The following is a 26,156-nucleotide window of genomic DNA, read 5'->3' as shown; positions in this document are numbered from 1 at the left end:
ACACAAAATTACAAACAAGAACCAGAGAAAGCCTTTACCATTAAGATTTCTGTTAATAAATACACAAAGTACTGATTGTTGGTTTATTTACCAGTCTATGGAAAGTTTCACTATACCAAATTCTTCATATCTATAGGAGTCACTATGTAGGTATACCTACACTTAAGCACCCAAACCTAATAAAATAAGGATTCATACAATGATTACACATCATAAAATTACAAGAAAAATTATATAGCCAACTCCACGTGAATTCATTTGGATATAAGGTGATGCACTTTTTAAAATTTAAATTCAATTAACATATAATGTATTATTAGTTCCAGAGACAGAGGTCAGTGATTCATCAGTCTTATGTAATACCCAGTGCTCGTTACATCACATGCTCCCCTTAATGTCCATCACCCAATTACCCCATCCCCCTTGCCCTCCAGGAACCCTGTTTGTTTCCTACACTAAGAGTCTCTTACGGTTTGTCTCCCTACCTGATTTCACCTTGTTTTATTTTTCCTTCTTGCCCTATGATTGTTTTGTTTCTTAAATTCTGTATGAGTGAGGTCACATAATTTTCTTCTCTCACTTATTTCGCTTTGCAAAGTACCCTCTAGTTCCAACCATGTTGTTACAAATGGGAAGACTTCATTTTTTTTTTTTTTAAATGACTGAGTAAAATTCCAGTCTGTGTGTGTGTTAACCACATCTTTACCCATTCATCTGTCAACAAACATCTGGGCTCTTCCCATAGTTTGACTATTGTGGGCATTGCTGCTATAAACGCTGGGCTGCAGGTGCCCCTTCAGATCCCTACTTTTCTATATTTGGGGTAAATACCCATTAGTGCAATTGCCGGGTCATAGGGTAGCGCTGTTTTCAACTTTTTGAGGAACCTCCATACTATTTTCCAGAGTGGCTACATCAACTTTCCCACCAACAGTGCAGGATGGTTCCTCCTTTTCTGCACCCTCACCAACATCTGTCATTTCCTGACTTATTAATTTTAGCCGTTTTGACTATTGATTGTGATTCTGAGTTGTATTTCCCTGATGCCCAGAGGGATACTGAGCATTTTTTCATGTGTCTGGTGGCCATTTGGATGTCTTCTAATAATTGTAGTACCTGTTCATGTCTTCTGCCCATTTCTTGATTGCATTATTTGTTCTTTGGGGATTGAGTTTGGGAAGTTCTTTACAGATTTTGGATACTAGTCCTTTATTTGATATGTCATTTGCAAATATCCTCTCCCATTCTGTCGACTGTCTTTTGGTTTCATTGACTGCTTCCTTTGCTGCGCAAAAGCCTTTTATCTTGATGAAGTCCTAATAGTTCATTTTTGTCTTGTTTCCTTTACCTTTGGAGGCTTGTCTAGCAAGCCAAGGTCACAGAGGTTACTGTCTGTGTTCTCCTCCATGACCAATGGATTCCTGTCTCACTTTTCCGTCTTCCATCCATTTTTTAGTCTATTTTTGTGTATGGTGTAAGGAAATAGTCCAGTTTCATTCTTTTGCATGTGGACATCCAATTTTCCCAATACCATTTGTTGAAGAGACTCTCTTTTTTCCATTGGGCATTCTCTCCTGCTTTGTCAAAGATTAGTTGACCATATAGCTGAGGGTCCATTTCTGGGCTCTCTGTTCTGTTCCACTGAACTATTTGTTTTTGGGCTAGTACCATACTGTCTCTATGATTATAGCTTTATAATAGAGCTTGAAGTCTGGAACTCTGATGCCACCAGCTTTGGTTTTCTATTTCAACATTTCTTTGGCCATTCGGGTCTTTTTTTGTTTCCATACAAATTTTAGTATTATTTGTTCTGGCTCTGTGAAAAAAAGTTGATAGCTATTTTCATAGGAATTGCACTTGAATGTATAGATTCCTCTAGGCAGCATAAATGTTTGAAAATATTTTCCTTCCAATCCATGAGCACGGAACGTTTTTCCATTTCTTTGTGAATTTCAAGAGTGTTCTGTAGTTTTCTGAGTACAGATGCCTCTTTGGTTAGGTTTATTCCTAAGTATCTCATGGTTTTGGGTGCAAGTATAAATGGGATCAACTGACTTCTGTGCATTGTTTTTTATATCCTGCTACTCTGCTAAATTCCTGTATGAGTTCTAGCAATTTTGGGACGGAGTCTTTTGGGTTTTCCACAAAAAGTATCATACCATCTGCAAAGAATGAGAGTTTGACCTCTTCTTTGCCAACTCAGATGCCTTTTATTTCTTTTTGTTGTCTGATTGGTGAGACGAGGACTTCTAGTACTACGTTGAAAAGCAGTGGTGAGAGTGGAAACCCCTGACCTTAGGGAAAAAGCTCTCAGTTTTTCCTCACTGAGAAAGATATTTGCTCTGGACTTTTTGTATATGGCTTTTATGATAGTGAGGTATGTTCCCTCTATCCATTCACTGTAAAGACTATAAATCATGAAGGGATGCTGTACTTTGTCAAATGCTTTTCCTGCATCTATTGGAGTATCATATGGTTCTTGTTCTTTTTTTTTTTTTTTTTTTTTTAATGTAGTGTATCACCATTAATTGATTTGCAGACGTTGAACCACCCTTGCAGCCCAGGAATAAATCCTACTTGGTCATGGTGAATAACTCTTTTCATGTACTGTTGGATCCTACTGGCTAGCATCTTGGTAAGAATTTTTGCATCCATGTTCATCAGGGATATTGGTCTGTAGTTCTCCTTTTTGGTGGGGTCTTTGTCTGATTTTGGGATCAAGGAAATGCCAGCCTCATAGAAAGAGTCTGGAAGTTTTCCTTCCATTTCAATTTTTTGAAATAGCTTCAGAAAAATAGGTATTAATTACTTAAATGTTTGGTAGAATTCCCCTGGGAAGCCATTTGTCCCTGGACTCTTGTTTGGAGATTTTTGATTACTGCTTCAATTTCCTTGCTGGTTACAGGTTTGGTCAGGCTTTCTACTCCTTCTTGGTACAGTTTTGGGAATATATATGTTTCTAGGAATGCATCCATTTCTTCCAGATTGCCTAATCTGTTGGCATATGGTTGCTCATAATATGTTCTTATAATTGTATTTCTTCCATGTATTTCATTGATTTCTGCTCTAATCTTAATTATTCCCCTTCTCCTGCTAGGTTTAAGGCTTTACTTGCTGTTCTATCTCCAGCTCCTTTAGGTGTAAGGTTAGATTGTGTATTTGAGACCATTCTTGTTTCTTGAGAAAGGCTTGTACTACTATACACTTCCCTCTTTGGACTGACTTTCCTGCATCCCAAAAGTTTTTAACAGTTGTGTTTTCATTTTCATTTGTTTCCATGAATTTTTAAAAATTTTCCTTAATGTCCTGGTTGACCCATACATTCTTTTGTATTTAAGTTCTCCATGTATTTGAGTTCCTTTCCAAATTTCCTCTTGTGATTGGCTCCAGTTTCAACAAACTGTGATCTGAAAGTATGCAGAGAATGATCCCAGTCTTTTGGTATTGGTTGAGACGTGATTTGTGACCCAGGATGTGATCTATTCTGGAGAATGTTCCATGAGCACTAGAGAAGAATGTGTATTCTGTTGCCTTGGGGGAGAATGTTCTAAATGTTATCTGCGAAGTCCAGTGTGTCATTCAAAGCCGTTTCCTTGTTGATCTTCTACTTAAATCTGTCCATTTCAGTAAAGTGGGTGTTAAAATTCCCTACTATTATTGTATTATTATTGATGTATTTAATTTTTTTTTTAAAGATTTTATTTATTTGACAGAGAGAGATCACAAGTAGATAGAAAGGCAGGCAGAGAGAGAGAGAGGGAAGCAGGCTCCCTGCCGAGCAGAGAGCCCAATGCGGGACTCGATCCCAGGACCCTGAGATCATAACCTGAGCCGAAGGCAGCGGCTTAACCCACTGAGCCACCCAGGCGCCCTAATTTTGTTTTTAATTGGCTTATATAATTGGCTGCTCCCATGTTAGGAACATAGACATTTACAATTGTTAGATCTTCTGGTAGGATACTCTTTAATTATATGTCCTTCCTCATCTCCTTTTTTTTTTTTTTAAGATTTTATTTATTTATTTGACAGAGATCACAGGTAAGCAGAGAAGCAGCCAGAGAGAGAGGAAGGGAAGCAGGATCCCCGCTGAGCAGAGAGCCCGATATGGGCTCGATCCCAGGACTCTGGGATCATGACCCAAGCCGAAAGCAGAGGCTTCAACCCACTGAGCCACCCAGGTGCCCCCTCATCTCTTATTACAGTCTTTGGTTTAAAATCTAATTTGTCTGATACAAGAATTGCCACCCCAGCTTTCTTTTCATGTCCGCTAGCAAGATCAATAGTTTTCCACCCCCTCACTTTAAATCTGGAGGTGTATTTGGGTCTAAAATGAATCTCTTGCAGAAAGCATATCAACAGGTCTTGCTTTTTTATCCAATCTAATACTCTTTGTCTTCTGATTGGGGCATTTAGCCCATTTACATTCAGAGTAACTACTGAAAGATATATATTTAGTGCCACTGTATCACCTGTAAAGTGACTTTTATTGTTTCTGCTCCTTTCTGGTCTACATTACTTTTGGACTCTCTCTTTGCTTAAAGGATCCCTTTTAATATTTCTTACAGAGTTGCTTTAGTGATCACAAATTCCTTTAGTTTCTGTTTGTTCTGGATGCTTTTTTACTTCTCCTCCCATTTTGAATGACATCCCAGTTGGAAAAAGTATTCTTTGCTGCACATTCTCCTCATTTAGCACCTGAATATATTATACCAGTCCTTTTTGGCCTGCCAGGTCTCTGTGGCTAGGTCTTCTGCCAGTCTAATGTTTCTACCCTTGAGGTTATGGACCTCTTGTCCTGAGCTGCTTTCAGGATTTTCTCTTTGTCTCTGAGATTTGCAAGATTCACTATATATAATGTCTATGTCGGGGTGCTGACCTATTTTTAGTGATCATGAGGGGGGTTCTCTGTGTCTCCTGGACTTGAATGCCCGTTTCTTTCCCTAAATTAGGGAAGTTCTCTGCTATAATTTGTTCCAACACACCTCCTGCTCCCCTTATTTCCTCTTCTTCTGGGATCCCAATTATTCTAATAATGTTTCATTTTATGGTATCACTTATTTCTTGAATTCTCCCTCTGTGATCTAGCAGTTGCTCATCTCTCTTTTTCTCAGCTTCTTTATTCTCCATCATTTCGTCTTCTGTATCACTAATTCTCTCTTTTGTCTCATTTGTCCCAGCAGTTAGAGGCTCCATTTTTTATTGTAGTTCATTGATAGCCTTTTTTATTTCAACTTCATTAGGTTTCAGATCTTTTATTTCTCCAGAAAGGGATTCTCTAGTGTCCTCGATGCTTTTTTTTCAAGCTCAGCTAATATCTATAATCGTTAATCTGAACTCTAGTTCTGATATCTTACTTAGATCCATACTGATCAAGTCCCTGGCAGTCAGTACTACCTCTTGTTTTCTCTGAGGTGAGTTTTTCTGTCTTGTCATTCTTACAGAAGAAAATGGTCACTTTCCTATTTATAGAATTGTGGCTATTCTTTTCTTAGATATCCGGTTGAGTTCACAGGTATTTAGAATGATTTGACAGCTCTCTAGCTCAATTCTTGGTACCAGATCAAACTAAAGTTTCCTATTCCTCTGCCATCTTGGACTATGTATTAGTGTTTGGTGATGTACTTCCAAAAGTGTGTAAGAACTGAGTACTATGTGCATAACATCATGCCAGATATTGTTCGCAATATAAAAATCGTGGAGGTAATGTTAACGCTCTCAAGAAATACATTACGGAGAAAAAGAAACCTCACTACCTATCATTTAATTAACAGCACATATAAAAATAGTACATGATTAAGTGTCAAATAACCGGATGCAACGCTTAAATCCAGACTTCAAAAGCTAGAATTTAAAAAGGAAGCGATGAGGTCAGAGATATTTCAGAAATTTAGAAAGAATTTGGTCTGTATTTACTCATTTGAACACTTGGGTGCCTTGGGTTCAGCATAAGAACCCAGAAATCACTATAAACTGCATTTATTCCTTACTGTATATTAGGTACTTGGTAATATTACATGTATAACCTTAACTGTCACAACAGCTCTGAGACTACTACTATTCTGTATCATTTTACATCTATTTCAATATACCTGTAATGTGCAGGAATGAATAATGTGGGCAGAGAGGTATGTAAGGGCAACATTGTTAATGGTGTTAGTAGGTCCCTAAGAAATTTGAACTTTATACAGGGGTTACAAAATATATTTTGGAGGGAGAAAGGGTAGGCACTTTATTTTAGTACTATCCCTCAGAAAGCCAACATAAAAGAAAAGTACGAAGCAAGGACAAACAGGAGACACAAAAACTTAAGTTATTGTACCACCTATGCTAGTGAAGCTATGCAGAAACAACCCATCACATATTCCTAGTGGGACTCTAGAATGGTATACCCACTTTGGAAAACAGTTTGACAGTTTTTCATAACACTAAATATGAAAATACCAAATGACCCAGCAATTGCACTCTTGGACATTTATCCCAGAGAAGAGAAAACTTGTGTTGACATAAAAATCTGTACTTTATGGTTCATAACTACTTCATTCATAACAGTCCTAAACTAGAAACAACAGATGCCCTTCGACAGGTTACATAACTGTGGTATATCCACACCATGAAATATTACTCAGCAAAAAGGGGGACAAACTAATGATTTATGGTAACAACTTGAATCTCAAGGTAATGATGCTGAAAAGAAAAAGTCAATCTCAAGGGTGCATATGGGGGCGCCTGGGTGGCTCAGCGGGTTAAAGCCTCTGCCTTCGGCTCGGGTCATGATCCCAGGGTCCTGGGATCGAGCCCCGCATCGGGCTCTCTGCTTGGCTGGGAGCCTGCCTGCTTCCTCCTCTCTCTCTCTCTCTCTGCCTGCCTCTCTGCCTACTTGTAATCTCTATCTGTCAAAAAAATAAATCTTTAAAAAAAAAAAAAAAAAAAAAGGGTGCATATGGTACAATTCCTTTCATATAACATTCTAGAACTGGCAAAATTATGAAATGACAAAATGGAAAACAAATTACTGGTTGCCAGGAGTTATGAATAAGGGGAGGGTGTGGTTATAAAAAGACAACAGAAGAGATCTGTCAGTCACAGAACTGTTTTGCATCTTGTTGTTAATATACACACTTACCCATGTGATTAATTACATAGAACGAAATACACACATACACACACAAATGAGTACAAGTAAAACTGGGGAAATCTAAATAAGATCTGTGAATCTTGTTAATGTCAAAATCCCGGTTGTGATACTGTACTACAGTTTTACAACATTTGTGGGCAACCGGGCAAAGGGCATATGGGACCTTTTGGCATTATTTTACAAAATAATGTCTACAATTATCTCATATATTTAAATTACTATTTAAAAAAAAGATCACCACAATAATCCAAGTAAGAAGTTATGACAACTTTGACCAAGACTGTGACAACGAAATCTATCAACATATCTAACAGCAGAATAAACACCAGTCAAGTAAGATAAATAGCAACAGCATGTAGCTTTGGCCCATAGTAGCTCCTTCCTAAAAATACATTCTCATCCAATCAAGGTAAGGAGAGGGAAATAAATTCTATGACCTCTAAGGAAAATTCTGTCTTTCATAATGAGCCGGTACAAGCTTGTCTTACATGACTTACTTCTAGAATCTCACAGGAATTTCCCTAAAGACCACATTCTGTTATACAGGGTTTCTCAACTTTAGTATTATTGACATTTTGGGCTGTATAATCCTTTGTTGTGGGAGATCACCTATGAATTGTTTAGCAGAAACCCTGACTTCTCCCCCAAGAGCTACCAGCAGCTTCTCCCTAACCCAGCTGTGACAGCCAAAAATGTTTCCAGACATTGCCAGATGTTCCCTAGAGAGTAAAACTGACCCCAGTTGAGAACTACTGTGCTGGGCTCATTAAAAACAAGAAGAAAGAACTCAAGTCTGGGAGATAGCTACAGATAGATTCTGAGAAGTCTGAAAATTTTAACTTTAAAAAAGGTCAGTACTTAACTCATGACTGAAAAACATTACTGTAGGGAACACAAAGATGAATAATTGTAACTGCTGTCAAGAAACTTACAGTGTAGCAAGAAAAAACTTATTAAACCAGAAAGTGATAAAGCTACTACAAAGCAATTATTTTAGATGAGAGAAAAAAGTATTACATCAGAGCATACACTTGTATCTGTATAAGAAGGCTTTAATGGGAGCCAGGACTCCATGAAGATTTACTTAATTCTTTTTTAAAAAGACTATTAAAGCTACAGGTACTGACTGAGGGTCCACAATTTGGAAATGAGGGATGTTGTTAAGGCTTTCACATCCTTTGTGAAAAGAGGGAGACAGTAACTGAGGGTAAATAAATGTGGTCTGGATTCTTATACACACTAACAGACAGACTGCTTCTAGTACTGATCATCTCTAAGATGCCATCTCTTTATAAAGCATTTGAACATAAATTATCTACCTGACAGTAGCTTTATTAATGGCATTAACAACTTCACCAACCAAAAAATAAACATGTAATCATCTGGAGATGGTCTTAGCAAAATATCTAACTATTCAAATGAATAATGGGTGGATTTCCTCCTAGTTTCCCCACATATATATTTTTAAGTATATTCACATGAAAATGGGTTTTTTATTATACCAGCACTTCATTCTTAAAACCACTGATTTTCCTTTTGCTTTACAACTAATTTGTTAAGTACTTTCTCTTACTCTAATGATTGTCAATCATAGGATCAAGAGAGGGAAAAAAATTTTTCAGTGTCTCTTCCTCCTTCCTCATTATCAACAGAGGTTCTTAAGCAAGAGGCCACAGCTTTATAAAGTATAGGAAACCCTTAAAACTCAGTAAAATTTTGTGCATGTGCATTTTTCCAGGAAAAGTACCCAAACCTTTCTTCAAATTTTCAAAGGCTAAGAACACTTCCCCTGAAGCTCAAGATGATTACTTTGTACAAAGGACTCAAGGTATACCTTCTATTTGGACAAAATTAGATACAATCACAAGATCACTTCTGTCACACACTTTATTTTGTTCTAAAATTTGGAAACAACAAAAATTACTACTTTTAAAAAGCAGTCCTTTTGAGGTTTCCTTTTTTTGCAATCATAGCTTAAGCCCTATTTTTCTTGAGGACTCTTTTACAACATCAACTGAGATGACAAGAAAATCTTACAGAGTTAGAAATCATAAAACTATACCTACTGTAGAAAAAACTCTTCTAGGATTAAGTGGAACAATTTGTAGTATGCCAAATTTTGGAGTACATAAAATAGAGAACCCTATAAAATTACCCATAAGTCCTGGAACAGAAACAATTGTCCAATAATAAAAAATGATAATAAGAATATTCTATGATACAGAAGTTAAGTGACTCCTTGATATATTAATATATCCTAACAATTATAATTAATGTGCTGCAGAAGAGTAATTTCAATATTTGCAGTATGCCAGTTTTTGCTAAACATTCAAAATATGCTGCTATGAAAGCTAAGGAAAAAAGTTTGAATAGAAAGCCACACCAAAGAAATTTACATGTGCTTTTAAGTTAGTGAAAACAAGTACATCAGTGACACAATCATTTAAATTAAGCCCCATTAGAACACATGAGTGAAATAAATATACTTTAAAAATTGACCATCTAGTTACATTTTAATCTGAATTGAGAAGTACTAAATCATGGTCAAATGGACAACACAGAACAAGTTCAAAGAAATAGTAAAATATAAACAGAAATACTCACTTTATATATCCATACCTATATAACACCATCAATTGATGTACCCAACACCAGAAATGACACCAACTTTATGAGAAATTTTAGCAACGCCATATAACCAATCAGGCATAGACCAATTTAGCCAGTCAGTAAGAAAGCAAGTGAAACGGTTACTAAAGAACACCTCACCAAATTCTTCCCAAATGAGATTAGAGATAGGAAAGAGCTAACTCTTGCTGAAAACATAAAATGTTTCATTTTCAACAAAATCATATTTTACTAGACTCAATTCCTTGAGACCAGAACCCATAACCAATTCATTTCTGTATTCTTAGCTTCTAACAGTGCTCAGGCATAGCAGACATTTAGTAAAATGCTCTTTGAATAAAATGAGTTTTAAGTTAAAATAAATGGTAATTACTAAAAAAAACAAAAAAACCCCCCAAAACAATCAAACAAAAAACCCCATCCCACATAAATGGTTCTGTTGTCACCATAACAAAAGCCACATACTCAAACTGACTTCAACTCACAACAGTCAACATAATGTACTAGGCCACAAGATTAATTATAAATCTTGTTTGTAATAGGTATTATGGTTTTTGTCCCATAAAAAGTACCCCACGATTTGGGGAAAAGGCAACTTCACCCAGAGCTCTAGGGATAAAGGCTCAGGCCTACATTCAGTACCATAAATTCTATTTTCCTGGCCAGAGTTCACTGGTTAGGAATGGATACAGGACTCAATTCAAGGTAAATAGGCTGGAAAAGATGTTGATTGAGGAGTCTGGAAAAGCAACCTTTTCATTCTTCTGCACATACTGACTTTATAAGAGTAACCCACACAGTCTCCGCAACAAATTTTGCAAGACCATAATGGTTATAATGGATACTCTCAACTGGCAAGATATCTAACCAAGGTACTCTCCCAGAATAGGTAAAAATAGAAAATCTCAAACTTTCAGGCAGTTCAAGACTGTTAAATGACCTTGCTCATGATACAAAGTCTACTCCCTATCTGTATGTGATCTGTAAGTATTGTTCTTTCTATAGGAAGCTTTTTAGCACCCAACTTTTATTTAGCCTTAATTAAAATTCTTTCAAGAATTTTAGTTTCTCTCAGATGTGAACACTGACAGACCATCAAATAACTGTCAAGAGGTTAAATGATATACACTAAAAATGAAAACTTACCCTGTAATTTATGCATTTTGATATAGACAAACAAGAGTTCAATATAGACATCTATCTCATTACTTTTCTATCTGGAATGAACAATCAAGAGAAAATCTTCACCACCACTGTTTGGGTAAGAGTATTTTTTAAAGGCATTTTACTTAATAAAGACTAAGATTCTAGAAGTCAGAAGTCAAATAATTCTAAACCTAAGATTACATTCTAAAGGATCTATCATACTAATTTATATTAAGGTATCAGTCCACTATTTACTAATATTAAATTAACATTTTCTGATTCAATATATACAGATAGACATCTATTTCCTCAGAGCTTGTTTTGAAGGTTACATACCTATTTTGGTATTTTTCCCCAAAAGCTGTTACAATGGCTACAGCAGTACAGTCTTCTAAGACATTATCTGAGAATCGGGTTTAGTAAGAAGGAAGCAGTAAAACAGAAAAAAGAATATGGACTGGAAGCAACATTTGAAAATGAGATAGGAACTGGTAATTGTTAATATAAATAAGAGAATGAAAAGATTCAGGACCTGGAAGACCAGAAAAGAATTTTAAAGGCTGAAAATGAAAAATCAACATAATACCTACTCTAATGCACCATAAAATTCACCAAATATTTCACTATTTCCTGTCTGAATCAAGCTAACAGCACTAAAAGAGATAACTGAAGAGAAACCAAACTGGATTAAACACTTACACCTCATTTCATTGAATGAGTGTGTTACAAACCAGCAATTTTATCAATACAACTCAAATTTCTCATCCTCTTAAAGCACTTTCAAACAGGTTATGAAATCAATTCAGTAGGTCACAACCAGCACCCCCTCATTTCACTATAACAGACAAGAAAATCAAAATAACCTATAGAGTAGCGGTATTATTTTTTGAGATTTCACTTATGTAGAAACATTTATGTGTATGATTTAAACAAAATAATTCCTATGGTTGCAATCAAGAAATGTCATATAAGGTTTGGATCTCATAGCTAACACTAAACTCATTTAGGAGTATAAAGGACAATCAAGCACAGAACCTCTGAATGACAAGCTCAGATCTCTGAGGAGCCTTCCTCAGATGCCACTAGGCCCCAAAGGTTATGATTTTCCAGGTGTAAAGAAATCTGAGAAAAGATTCCTGGACTACAGCTCCCATCTTGGAATCAAAGGATGAAGGTAAACAGGATGACCTTTCTCTCAGAGGGGTTTAAAAAAAAAAAAGGCAAAGAAATGCATAAACTCAAGTTCAGAATTAATAAGAGTATTTAATTTAAAAATAAGTCCAGAAACTAATCCAATATTATGGGACAAAGGACTGTTGTGAAATACAGCCAGAGTACATGGGGAAATTTTAGGCCTAATACTATAGTAGCACTTATTAAGCACTGCTACATGCCAAGCATTTCAAACACATACTTCTCATGTCTATCACAATTCCAAATATTATAATCACTCATTTACAAGTGAAGGAATCAGCTCAGAAGCAGTAAGTGTTACTATTACTCTCTACTGTTCTTAAGGATCACCTTACTACTTAGCATTCAACACTGGCAATTCCTCAAGGCTTGAAGACACTCCTTTGTACTCTCCCTAGGTCAATTTCATCTACTGCAATCTCTACTTCATTGTCTCCTAAATATGTATCTCCCAACTCATGCTCTCCTATGAGGAATGGTATATTTAACTGCCAAACTGTTATCTCAACCTGAACTCTAAAGCCAGTTTTAATTCCCACTCCCCAACTCCAAACCTGGCAAATTTCTAATGCTCTACATCATAAACAGCATCATCACTATTTAAGCTGCATAAGCTAAAACCAAGAAGGTATCTTTCCTATCTCATTCATCACCCTTCCTCTTTTCCCACATAATACATCATCAAACTTAGGGATTCTAAGTACTCTCAAATCCATCTCATTCTCTCCCTCTGCCACCATTCTCTCTCTCCACTACAACTCTCAAAGCCTTCATCATGGTTTAGTTAGACTACTCTAGTATGCCAATTAGTCTTCCATCATTCAACCCATTCTCCACACTGAAACAAAGTGATTTCAAATCCATCGCTCTAGTTGCAAATTACTCTAAAAAATAAATTGTCTAAAATACTCTAAAACAAAAATGTCGGGCGCCTGGGTGGCTCAGTTGGTTAGGCGATGCCTTTCAGCTCAGGTCATGATCCCAGAGTCCTGGGATCGAGTCCCACATCGGGATCCCTGCTCCATGGGGAGTCTGCTTCTCCCTCTGACCTTCTCCTCTCTCATGCTCTTTCTCACTGTCTCTCTCTCAAATAAATAAATAAAATCTTTTAATAAAATAAATAAAACAAAAATGTCTAACAATGCTAAAAAGGTCCAAGTCTAGTCCCAATTCTCAAGTCCCTCCCCTTCAACTACTCTCTCCCAAAGAACAAGAGTCAGCAAACAATTGCCTGGGGACCTGCTGCCTTTGAAAAAAGCCATACTCAATCATGAGTATGAGCCATACTCACATTGTCAATGGCTGCTTTGGTACTGCAAGAGCAGATATGACCAGTTGTAACAGAGGCTGTATTACCTGCAAAGCCTAAAATACTATCTGGTTCTTTATACAAGTATGTCAGCACCTTCATTAGATTAATGACCACCCATAGTGGTCTTTTTAAAGAACACACCACTTTCCCTTTTACAACATTCGGCACTAAATATTCTTCTATTCACCCAACTATTCCTCTAGTTAAGTCCTATTAACCCATCAGATCTGACTTAAAATGATACTTCTCGGGGAGGGCATTCTTTACTCTCTAGACCGGCATATCCCAATTCAGATTAGCCATATGCTATAGCCCCATATGGGTACCACACTGGAATAGGAGCTCCAAGCCAGAAGACTGTATGTTTTGAGAAGCTCTATTCAATTCCATTGGTCAATGTGCCTATTGCTGTGCCAGTACCAATCTTACATGCCAAAGATTTACATTATCCGATAAAATAAGCACATACACCCAAAACCACCACTCCACCTCTGCCTTTCTTAAGTGTCCTATTCTAGGCTCTTTACTCTTCCATATATGGATTAGAATCTGTATGTGAAATTACCTGAAAACCTAACACTTTGAATGAAACACTGAATCCAGAGATTAGTCTGAAGAGTGGTGACTTCATGAGACACTATATGCATGGATAGGAAGGCACCAGAGTTCCTCATTTATTTAGATATTTTTCATTGTCTTTCAATACTTTTATTACTTTTCTACATAGTCGTTTGCACAGTAACTCCCAGGCACTGGACAATCTCCCTTTTTTTTTTTTTTTAAATAAAGATTGATTGATTGATTGGTTGATTTGACAGAGATCACAAGTAGGCAGAGATGCAGGCAGAGAGAGAGGAAGCAGGCTCCCTGCTGAGCAGAGAGCCCAACGCAGGGGGTCGATCCCAGGACCCTGAGATCATGACCTGGGCCGAAAGCAGAGGCTTTAACCCACTGACCCACTCAGGCGCCCCTCCTGTGCTTTTTGAAGTGATAGCTTCTCTATTTTTACTAGTCGTTTATCGCTGATATATAGAGATGCAATTGATTTTTGGTTGTTGATACATATCAAGCTATTTTGCTAACTCTTCTATCTACTGATAATTTATTTGTAGATCCTTTCTGGCTTTTACATAAACTATCCCATCAGCCAATAATGACAATTTTGTTTCCTCCATTCCAATATTCATGCTTTTGTTTCCTATCGTATTGCTTTGAGTGGGATCTCCTATTAATACTGAATATAGCAACCACTGAATAAACTGGTGACAGTGTGTACATTATTTTGTTCCAGGTTGAAAAAGAAACCCATCTCCCCATTTAGGGTGTATGTTGCAGATTTCACTTGTTTATTTGTAGATAACCTTTTTTCAAGTTAAGGTTCTCATCTGTTCACAATACAGATTTCTATGAATCTATTAAATTTTAAAGTGTCTTTAGTATATTGTTGTTGCATGTTTTTTTGCTGTTACATGGCCAAAATCCCTTATCTAAAACCCTTGAGGAAAACAGGCTTTAGAATTTGGATATTTTTAGACATTAGTCAAAATGTACAGTACAAAAAATGTCAATTATCTAATGCAATTAAATTGTGGGTCAGTACCCTGTACTCTTTTCAAATACACTAGTATTTTTGCAGTGACTTGTACAGATATTTACTCTATAAGATAAATGATGATTAAAAATAGCCTCAAATCAGATTCCGCCATCAAGAACAGGTCAAATCAGATTATGCTGCAAAGTTGAAAAAAAAACACACCTTGGTTTTCGTAAGTTGATGGATTTCAAAATTGCAGTCAAGGGTCTATGGATCTGTATTTTATTTAGGATTCTTCCATATACACTCCTAAGTAAAACAGGACTGTAATTTTCCTTTCTTATATCATCCTTGTCTGGTTCACAAAATCAAGACTAGAGGACTTCACAGAATGAATTAAAACATGTATTCTCCTGCCTTCTGTTTGCTGGAACAGTTTGTAGAACACTGAAATGATCTGTTCCTTGAAGAGGTCTTCTAGAAAATGATCTGGGCATGGTATTTTTGTGCAAGACAGAACTACTACAACTTATTTAATAGTTACAGGATTATTCGAAGCTTTCTTGTCTAGGTAATTATGTATTTTTAGGAGTTAATTTTGTTTGTACTTTCTAATGTCTTGACATAAAATTCTTGACAGTATTCTATTCTCTTTTTAATCTGATCTATAATTATGTTCCCCTTTTCACTCTCAGTATTTAATTGTGCCTTCTCTTTTTTTCTCATCAGTCTTGCAGGATGTTTATCTATTTTTCTAGTCTTCTTAAAGAATCAACTTCTAGCTTTATTGATTTCTCATTTGGTCTCTGTACCCCTAACTTTAAAAGTGAATACGTTAAAAAAAAAAAAAAAAAAAAAAGGTGAATATGTAGGGGTACCTGGCTGGCTCAGTTGGTGAGCATATGACTCTTAATGTTGGGGTTCTAAGTTCAGGCTCCACACTGTGTATAATATAGAGATTATTTTAAAATAAATTTTAAATAAATAAATTTTAAATAAAATAAAATAAAAATAAATTTTAAATAAACTATAATTTTTTTCAAGATTTTATTTATTTGACGGACAGAGATCACAAGTAGGCAGACAAATAGGCAGAGAGAGAGTAGGAAGCAGGCTCCCCTTTGAGCAGAGATCCCGATGTAGGGCTCAATCCCAGGACCCTGGGATCATGACCTGAACCGAAGGCAGAGGCTTTAACCCAGTGAGCCACCCAGGCACCCCTAAAATAAATTCTTAAATAAAAATAAAACTGGGGACGCCTGGGTGCCTCAGTCAGGTAAGTGTCCAACTCCTGATCTCAGCTCAGGTCTTGATATCAGAGTTCTGAGTTCAAGCCTCATGTTGAGCTTGATGCTCAGCAGGAACGCATTTAAAAAAATAAAATAAAAACTGTATATGTACATCAGCTTCCCACTTAGACTATATGATACCAATCTCATCCCTACCTTCCACCTACCCAACACAACTTTCCTTGCTCCTCTGGCCTTGCTTAACTAACTGCTCTTGGATTTAAACTAGTTTTTCAGTTTTGTAGATTTTTATAAATACAATGCTATTTCTCAATACCCAAATAAGGGCAGTTTCCTATCACCTCTTACCTTACTTCAGTCATAATGTTATGCCCCTGTATAAATGATTCTCCCCACTTAAAATATCTTTACTCCTTCTTCGAAGCCAATTAAAAAACCCAAAAGTAATGATTTACACCTTTCTCTTCATCAAGTTTTGTGACATACTACATACTCCGTGGCAATCTCTGTCTATATTCTTTTAATACTTATATTTAAACAAACTATCACAAAATAGTAGATCCATTTTTTTATTTAACAAATTTACCAATGTGTCAGGCACTGTTGTAAATAAATATGAACAGATTTCTCATAGCAGTCCTAACTAGTATGATTATCTCTATTTTCCTAGTTGGAAGTGCAGAGAAGTTACACACTTACAGTTAGTAAGTGGCAGAGCCTCAATTCAAATCCTAGAAGTCTGGCTCTAGACCATGTGCTCTTAAGAATTATACTATGCTTCCTTAAATTGCTCTAGTGGTACTTTCTTTTTTTTTTTTTTTTAAAGATTTTATTTATTTATTTGACAGATAGAGATCACAAGCAGGCAGAGAGAGAGAGAGAGGAGGAAACAGGCTTCCCGCTGTGCAGAGAGCCCGATGCGGGGCTCGATCCCAGGACCCTGGGATCATGACCCGAGCCGAAGGCAGCGGCTCAACCCACTGAGCCACCCAGGCGCACCTAGTGGTACTTTCTTAACACTGCCCCAAGCACAAGGTACGATCTCTCAAATTCCATTTAAGCTCTTTAAGGGGGGATGCATGTCTTTAACTTTTCATATCCTTTAACAGCTTTTTGTACAGACTTTAAGTGTCTAGCAGGTTTTTAATCAATGCTTACTGAACTGAAACATGAGATGACAATTACTCAGGTCCAGATGACACAATGAATATAATTTTTAGAGAAACTAGGTTGCACTGAAGTGCTCCAGCCTTTCTATAATGCTTAAAAAAAGATACCATGGATAACTGTGATACAATAAAAATAAAACAAGATGAAATCAGAGAAGGAGACAAACCATTAAGAGACTCTTAACCACAAAAACAAACTAAGGGATGCTGGAGGGGAGAGGGTAGGGGAATGGGGTACCTGGGTGATGGGTATTAAGGAGAGCAAGTGATGTAATTAGCACTAGGTATTATATACAACTTATGAATCACTGACCTCTACCTCTGAAACTAATAATTTAAATTCAGTTAATTGTGTATTAAGTTAAAAGTAATAATAAAGTTAGCCTTGAGTGAGCTAAAGCATTTCACTGTGCATATATACAAAACCATAAAATATAAACTGTGACACAAAACTGTATCTATGAAATTTCACTGTTACCTATGTTTTTCTTTTTAAGACCAGAGGTACAGAAACCGAACACTTAAATGACACCTGATTTAAAAATTACTTACAGATGTGAAGCCTTCTAAAATACAATTTCTCCAATTTTTTTAGATTTCAAATATAATACATGAATCTAAAATTAAAGCAATGTTATACAGAAGTGCAAGGAAATTCTAAGATAACTCTAAAAGACAGCTGAAACTACTGAGTTAAGGCAATTGAAAGCAGATAATAAATACGACTCCAAGTTGATTCACTACTTCAATAGAAGTGAGGAAAAGATGCACACCAAACGAAAGAGTTATATTAAACAAAAGACTGAGTGGAATCAAATATATGAAACATTTGCAGGTGTGGAGGAAGAGAATATAGGCCCATTTTTGTCTGTGGGATTATAATAAAAAATTAAAGACAAATTGCTATAGTCAGTGACTTTAAGATGAGGTGATTGTAACCACCACCATTACTTTATGTACCTCTTAAAAAAAAGGGAAAGAATAAAATCCTGTGTTAATTAAGATATGCCATCAATTACTAGACATACCAGATTTAGGAGCTATAAACAAACAAACAAAACCCAAAACCCTGGATTTTATAATCAATTAAAATATTTATCTTCCAGAACTTATGATAAGGTTACATCCCAATATACCCACTGTAAGTTGAAAACATTAAATTAAAAAAGCACTTAATACACTAACATTCTGATCATATACTTTAGCCTGGCCTACCTTAAATGTGCTCAAAACATACTAGCCTACAAATGAGCAAAACACAACCCTATTCTATTAATAAGGAGTTGAGTATCATGTAATTTAATGAATACTGTACTGAAAGTGAAAAACAGAACGATTGCTTACCTTTGTGATCATCTGGCTGACTGGAATTACAGTTTACTATCATTGCCCTGTATCACAAGAGTGTATTGTACTGCGTATCTTCCTAGCCCAGGAAAAAATCAAAATTCTAAATTCTAAACATGGTCTTTACTTAATGTGTTATTCCTTTTGCACCATCATGAGTTTGAAAAATCCTAAACTGAACCATCCTAAGCCAGGTACCATGTGTACAGTTAAGTGACTACATAAGACAAATCAGGTATGAGGAGATTTGCTTCAATTCGAGGAACATTATTAATAAACTAACTGGAGGGGCACCTGGGTGGCTCAGTGGGTTAAAGCCTCTGCCTGCAGCTCAGGTCATGATCTCAAGGTCCTGGGACTGAGCCCCGCATCAGGAGGGAGCCTGCTTCCTCCCTCTCTCTCTCTGCCTGCTCTCTACCTACTTGTGATCTCTGTCAAATAAATAAATAAAATCTTTAAAAAAAAATAACTGGAATCAGAGGTTGTGCTAAAATTTCAGAATATTAACACAGATTTGACATATTCCTTCCTTGCATATTACTCATAGTTAAGAAATTAATACTAAAAGAAGTAGAGTAATAAATATCAAGTCACTGGAATACTCATGTCTTCAATCTAGTGATTCTCTTGTGTACATTCACCCTAAAGAAATGACTGAAAAGGAATAAACTTTTATGTAAACTGGCCACTGTAACAAAAAATGATAGCAAAATTTAAAACCTGAAAGCCTAACCACCCATTTTTAATATAACTTGCTAAATGAAAAATGTAATAACTAAAATGTATAATCGAAAAAACTTTTTTAAAAATAAAAATAAGAAGTATAATCGAAATACTATGGAGCAATAGGGAAAAATACAACTAAGTGAAAAAATAAAAACTACATATATACTATTGTTGGAACTAAATAGAAATTAGGAAAAATTGGGAGAAGATATAAAGAAAACTAATGAGAAGGATTTCAACATGTCCAAAATCTGTTTTTGATCACAGATTGTATATTAAATAATAACACTTTAACCTAATTAAATTTCCTGATTTTGATACCTATACAGTTGTTATTTAGGAGAACGTTCTTATTCTTAGGGAATAAAGTATTTAACAGTAAAAAGAGTCCCAACATCCGCAACTTCATCTCACAAGGTTCAAAATTAATAAACCCCAATAAATACCCACACGAAATCAATCAAGGAAGGGGGACAAAATGTTAATAGCTGGTAAATCTCAATAAAGGGTAAATAAAAGCTCCTTTAACTCTTCCTGCAGCTACTCTCGAAGTTCAAAGTTTAACAGAAAGTTACCAAAGCAACTAAGCAGACTTATGATCAAAAATGGGAAAATAACACGCACACAAAAGCAATTTAAAATGGGGCACCTGGGTGGCTCAGTTGGTTAGGCGTCTGCCTTCAGCTCGGGTCATGATCCCAGGGTCCTGGGATAGAGTCCCCCCCTTGACTCCCTGCTCATCAGGGAGCCTGCTTCTCCCTCTCCTCTCTGATCCTGCTCTCTCTCACACTCTCTTCTCTCTCTCTCAGATAAATAATAAAATCTTTTCAAAAAATAAAATGGAATGACTGTAAATGCTTTATGCTCATTAATAAGCATTAAGTAGTATTAATAACACAAATTGAGAAAAAATGTTGAAGTTTTTTGACAGTGATAAAACATGTAGGGAGAACTAGTGATAATAGGTTGAGTACGAAAGATGCCAAAGATTAAAGCCAGTAGCATGTGTTGAGAGTACCTGTAGTAAACAAACACGTATTAAGACTATAGGCGTAACTGATCAAGAAACTATCAATATGCAGAATAAAAGCCTGCTGAAAGCTATCTCAAAACCATAAAAATCTTCAGCAAAGTTTGTGCACACTCATGAGTCAAAGAGTACTAGAAGTGAAGGTGCTAAAGTACCACTGTAATAAAGATCTAATGGAAATTACAAAATACAACTTAGCATACATATTTAAGTTTTTAGTGCTTAATACAATCAGGTAAATTACTATCTACTGAAAACAGATATTGCTATTTAGTCAAAATGCTACAACTCAAACTTCAGAAACTTTTCTACATGTCTTTAGACAAACCACCACCACCCACAAAAAAGAATCCTAGAACTGTTAAATTTCCAACATTACAAATTATCAGTTTGACTATATTGTCATGATCCTTGATTGAGACAGGTATTTCAAAATAATTTTCCAAAACTGATAGGTCAAGAAGGCAAAAAGAGATAAATGGGATGCTTACAAACAAAATAGAGCAAAATCACGCTGTATCTGGGCTTCTATTAGGCAAATAAACATATTCACCTAGAATGATTATACTGAAGAATATGAATTCAAACTTCTACATTAAATAAGGCACAAATAAAAAGGCAATTTAAAAAGTAATGAAAATATTCATCCTCACAAAATAGTCAGAATATTACTGAATGATATAGGCATCCTAAGTTCTCAATGATATCAAATTCATTATCTTAAAAAAATACGTATTTTAAAAAGCAAAAACAAACATCTTTATAAACATCACTTACTATGAGTTAAACTTACCTTTTTATCTTCTTTAACTTTGTGGGTTTTCTTCTTCATTTTCTTATCATCTAACTCCTGGTCTGAGGTGATTGCAGGATTATCAATACCACCTTTCCAAGTTTCAACAGGAGAAAGAAGCGGATCTTCTTCACTTCCACGATGTCTTCCTTTTCTTTTTGTTTTAGAAGTGGTAAAAGCCTCATCATCACTTGCATCTGAATGTGTTCTTCTATAGTATGACTTGGCTTTACTAAACAGGGTTTTGGATTTGTATTTGTATTTTGAAGGCCTCCTTTCTCCATGACTTTTTGACGTTCTATCAGAAAATCCATTTTCTTCATCTCCTTGGGTGTTATTTACAAAGGAGTTTCGAATTTTAATAATGCGAGTCTGACTATCATCTGGGACAACATATATCTCTTCAGAATAGCCCTTCTGTTTGAAAATTGTGTCAATGGGTTCCGCATAGTTATCTGAAGGATCCATATCTTCAGGATGTGCCAAAGGCACCCGGGAAGTCTGTTTTCTTGGATTTTTACCAATACCAGCTTCAATTGTTTTTACAAGGTTTGGATCCAGTTTTTTCACATTTGTCTTAGGTACAACTGGTTTAGGTTTAATAGGTGGAGGCACTTTATGGTTGCGTTCATGGTCATGACAATTTGGGGTGCTATGAATAGGATATTCATTTCCTTCTAAATCTAATCTGTATCTAGAACGGTCACTAGGTGTTGGAAGCAACTGTACATCATCTCCAATTGGGCTATAAGGAGGCGGTGCTTCTGTATCATCATCTGAATCAGGATAGTTGTTATATGGAAAACAGTCTCTGGGAGATGGTAGAAAAACATCCTCACTTTGATGGGTTGATTCCCTTGTATTATCAGATAAATAGGAATTTTCTATCATATTTTTTTTCTCTAGAACATCACTGAAAAACAGTGTAAAGACCTCAGTCTGTCGATGATACTGAGATAAAGAATACAATGCTGTAAATTTAGCAGAGATCTCAGTTGCAATGTGTTCTCCTTCAGTCATTAGTTCCTTGATCGCCTCATTTTCAAAAAAATCTGCTTGGCTGTCAGTAACTGCCACCAGCTGTACAGGAATGGTGTCCTGAACTTCTGACAGAAATGCTCGAAGCATTCCCATTGACGCTTTCCGTTTGGCAGAATAAACTAATATATACCCATGAACCAGTTCATCTTTCCTTACTCCAATTGAAGAATGGTATGATAATATTGTGATCTGTATTCGCCTCCTTTTTTCACCAATGATTTTATCAAGCATTAGGGAATTATTTTGTCCAGCTTGAGCAGCACTACAAGAATGAGAATCAAGGAAGGGTGAAAGAATAAGATCCACACTAAAGGGATCACCACACATGGCACACATGACAATTCTCAGGTCAGCTTCTGATACATCCTTACTGGTTGGAACTGGGCTCACGACATCTAAATTATGCTTAACTGATTCTAATACTCCTCTGAGAGCTTGCTTTATTTGGGTTTCATTAAATTTACGAGGATATGTACCGTGAGGTACATCGACAAAAGGGCATTGTAACTTGTTTGCCAACTGTTGCCCTTGGTGCCTGAGAATTGGTAGATTCTTACTCATAGAATCTCTCTGATTAGCCAGAATTAAGGTAAATGGAAGATTAGCCATATACTTATCTTTTCTGATTTGAGAAGCTTCCGTTCTTATTTTTCCAATAAATTCCCCAATAAAATTCAGTGACTCAATGGAATTAAATACACAGAAGCACCCATGTGGTTTAAAGGCGGCAGTCCACAACTGACTTAAGAAGTAAGGCGACTTGGCATCAACTGGCCGAAGATCAAGTTCATAAATTTTTCCATCTAAGGCATACTCATCATCAGTAGATTGTGTTCTTATTTCATTTGCTAGTTCTTGAGCAAGGCCATCCTTCCCTAAAATGAAAAGGTTAACTTTATCTATACTGGTACTATCATGATATAACCGTAAGCGGCCATGATCCAACTGCGAAAGACTACTAGCAAGTAACTGCTCCACTTTAATGTCTGTACAATTTTGGCCACTAAGACAGGTTTCTTTAGTGGGATGATAAACAAACCCTATGTGCTTAAGTAGAAGAGATTCCCTATCAGGTGCAAGTTTCTGTAAAGCTTTATATCTAGGTTCTTCACTCAGAACTGTATGAATTTCACTCATTTTATCTGAACTAGGTGTTGCATTAAGATCTAAATCATAAAAAAGTTCAGAGTGCTCAAAAAGCATTTCCTGAAACTCTTCTTTGGCTTTTTCAACTATTTCTCGCTGATGCCTACCATACACCTCTTTGCTATCAGCCTCAGTGATATATTTGAAGGCTTCATCCTCCATAACAAAGCACATAACTTCTTCCCATGGTTGCCCAGGTGAAATGAACTGAATTTTTTCCAGAGTCTTTTTGAATTTTTCCTTCATTTCTACCCTTCTTTTCTCTGATATCAGATGCTGTACATGGTTCTGATAAACTTTTTCAGCTTCTAAAGTGCTCAGGAGGTCAAATGGAATTCGTCTATCATTAATTTTATCTATGTGGTCAGTTTCATCCCAAGGTGTTTTTTCTAGCACCACAAAACATAACTGAAAATCTGCTCTCTTTTCCATCAACTTCAAAGCTTCTGACCAATTCAAATGTTCAATCTCTTCTAGGTTTGGCAAAAGAGTGTTAAAAGCTCTTGGTAAAGTATTTATATATTCTTCTCTCCTTTTTCTTATATGTTCCTGTTTAAGTTGTTCTATATGTTTTGAAAATGTATTTCTGGCTTTTCTTGTTCCCTCTAAGTTGATGTATTCTTCATAATCAGGATGATTTTTTAATTTATTACTAACAGTTTTCCAAGTTGCATGATAATCTCTCACAGTCTGCACAAGTTTTTCAAACTTATCTGTTGCTGTGACAACAAGTTGTCGCTGTGTTTTATAAGCATCCAGATAGGGAATAATTTTAGGCTTGCCACGAGTTTTATCCAACATTTGTACCAGTGCAGTAAAACATGTCTCAATGTTGACATTAAATCGTGCTGATGTTTCCACTACAGGAAGGTTCTTTTTGTTTGAAGCAAAAGCCTGAACTTCTCTAAGATAATGATCCACACATTCATCACATTTAGTTGCTGCTATTATTACAGGCTTTTTTGATTTTGATAGTTGGACAAAAAGATTATTCACAAATTTAAGTTGATCATCAAATTTCCTATTGCATCCCTGGCTCACATCAATGCACAGTAAAAATCCGTCTACATTGAGCTTCCCTTCAGGCATTTGCTTCTGTTCAAAGTCTTGCTCCAAGCCCAGCTGATCAGTGCAAATGTACATTAGTTTCTCTGCTGACTGCAATTTAGAGGCAGCTGCACGTTTTATATATGGTTGCAAATTCGTACTCCGATGAGGCAAGAAAGTCTGGTCATCAATGAACTCTGTTTGTTCAATGACATGAATTTTGCATTCTATTCCATCTTCACCATTTTGTGTTATGTCACCCCAGTATAAAAAGTGATCATTGTTTACCACTCGTCCTCCAAAGTCAATGGTGCTAAGCACAGAAGTATGTTCTGGGTAATATTCATCTGCTTTTGAGCGTACAAATCTATTGCACAAACAAGACTTTCCAACTCCACAGTTACCTTTATCTTTTTCAGTCCCAGAGAGTCCAACTACACTGATAGTATAGGATGGGGGGCGAGGCTCTTTGTTTTTTGCCATCATAACTCTCTTCTCATGTCTCTACATTCATAAAGATAACCAGATATACTTCTCATTCTGAAAATAAAATCATCTCAAAATACAGATCCCAAAGTTCAGAACTATATTTGGTTCTTTGTATTTCCCTCATTTCTGTGCAGAAAGGTCTTCAAAATCATTTGGATCATCTTCCTAGAAAGAGGAGAAAAAGGACAAAATTTAGTCATGAAGTTACACATTACATCATATATACACTGAAGATATTTATAACAAATAACTATGGACATTAACAATAAATACTACATGTATTTTAGGAAGCCACCATAAAGACTGTTTATGATTTATTGCTTTAAATGCAAGATGACTCAAAATTTAAGACAAATCTAACAATTAAAATAACCACACACATAATTTAAGGTAATGTTTCAAGAAATTTAAAATAAGCCCCTAATAACCAAATGTGCATTTTATTTTATCTCTGCTCCTTCCTTTAAGTTTGAAGAAATAACTAGTCTTTTCCCCTTCCTCAATTTTCTTGCCTTCTGTGACTACACTATGCTTGCTGATAATTAAATGTACCAGTTGCCATTAACAACTCCCTTACAACTTTCAAAAACAACCTGCTATTACACCATTCCTCAAAACTTGTTCCCTAAAATGGAATCTCATACAAATTTAGGAAGATTTTACAATTATGTAAAATTTTTCACAAAGTTTAACACGCTCCTGTGAAATCTATCAAATTTTATGCCCCAAAACAAATTCAGAACATTCAAATACTTCAATAGGAAAACTGAAATGGACAGTTAATACAAATACTAGAAGTATTTAACTAGACCAATGTTTCTCAAACTATCAAGGTGAAGGATCAATTTTTATTTCATATCTGTGAGTCCAATTCTGTAAAACCCAAAAAGTGAACTTTTTTCAAAAATCCAAACCCTAATAAGATTCAAGAGACATAAAATTACTGTCCAACCACTTCTAAATGTTCTTGATTTCTATATTCATTTCCTATCAGAATAGTTACAAAAAGCTCATGGATCACATTTTTAGTAGAACCAAGCTGAATAATCTTGAGATTGTCTACTTGAGACAATCATTTAGAATTATTTGACATACCAGCAACATGAAATAACCCTAAGAGTTGAATGTAATTGAATTTAGGTTATTTACGTGAAAGCATTCAATCAGTC

The 26,156-nt window shown here is 35.9% G+C and overlaps 1 protein-coding gene across 5 annotated transcripts in view; it reads right to left on the bottom strand.

Moving 5' to 3' along the window:
• The window catches only part of ARHGAP5 (Rho GTPase activating protein 5), a 76,733-nt gene that overhangs the window by 37,235 nt on the left and 13,342 nt on the right, over nt 1–26,156 (bottom strand). For all 5 annotated transcript variants that reach the window (XM_046007256.1, XM_046007257.1, XM_046007258.1 and 2 more), the window contains exon 2: nt 21,265–25,152. In XM_046007256.1, coding sequence (XP_045863212.1) covers nt 21,265–24,984 — 3,720 coding nt within the window. In that variant the 5' untranslated portion in view covers nt 24,985–25,152. The remainder of the gene's footprint in view (nt 1–21,264; nt 25,153–26,156) is intronic.

The sequence above is a fragment of the Meles meles genome, chromosome 6, assembly GCF_922984935.1.
Source record: "Meles meles chromosome 6, mMelMel3.1 paternal haplotype, whole genome shotgun sequence".
Taxonomy (NCBI): domain Eukaryota; kingdom Metazoa; phylum Chordata; class Mammalia; order Carnivora; family Mustelidae; genus Meles; species Meles meles.
Note: the sequence above shows the minus strand (reverse complement) of the source record. Positions and strands in the feature narration are given on the sequence as shown.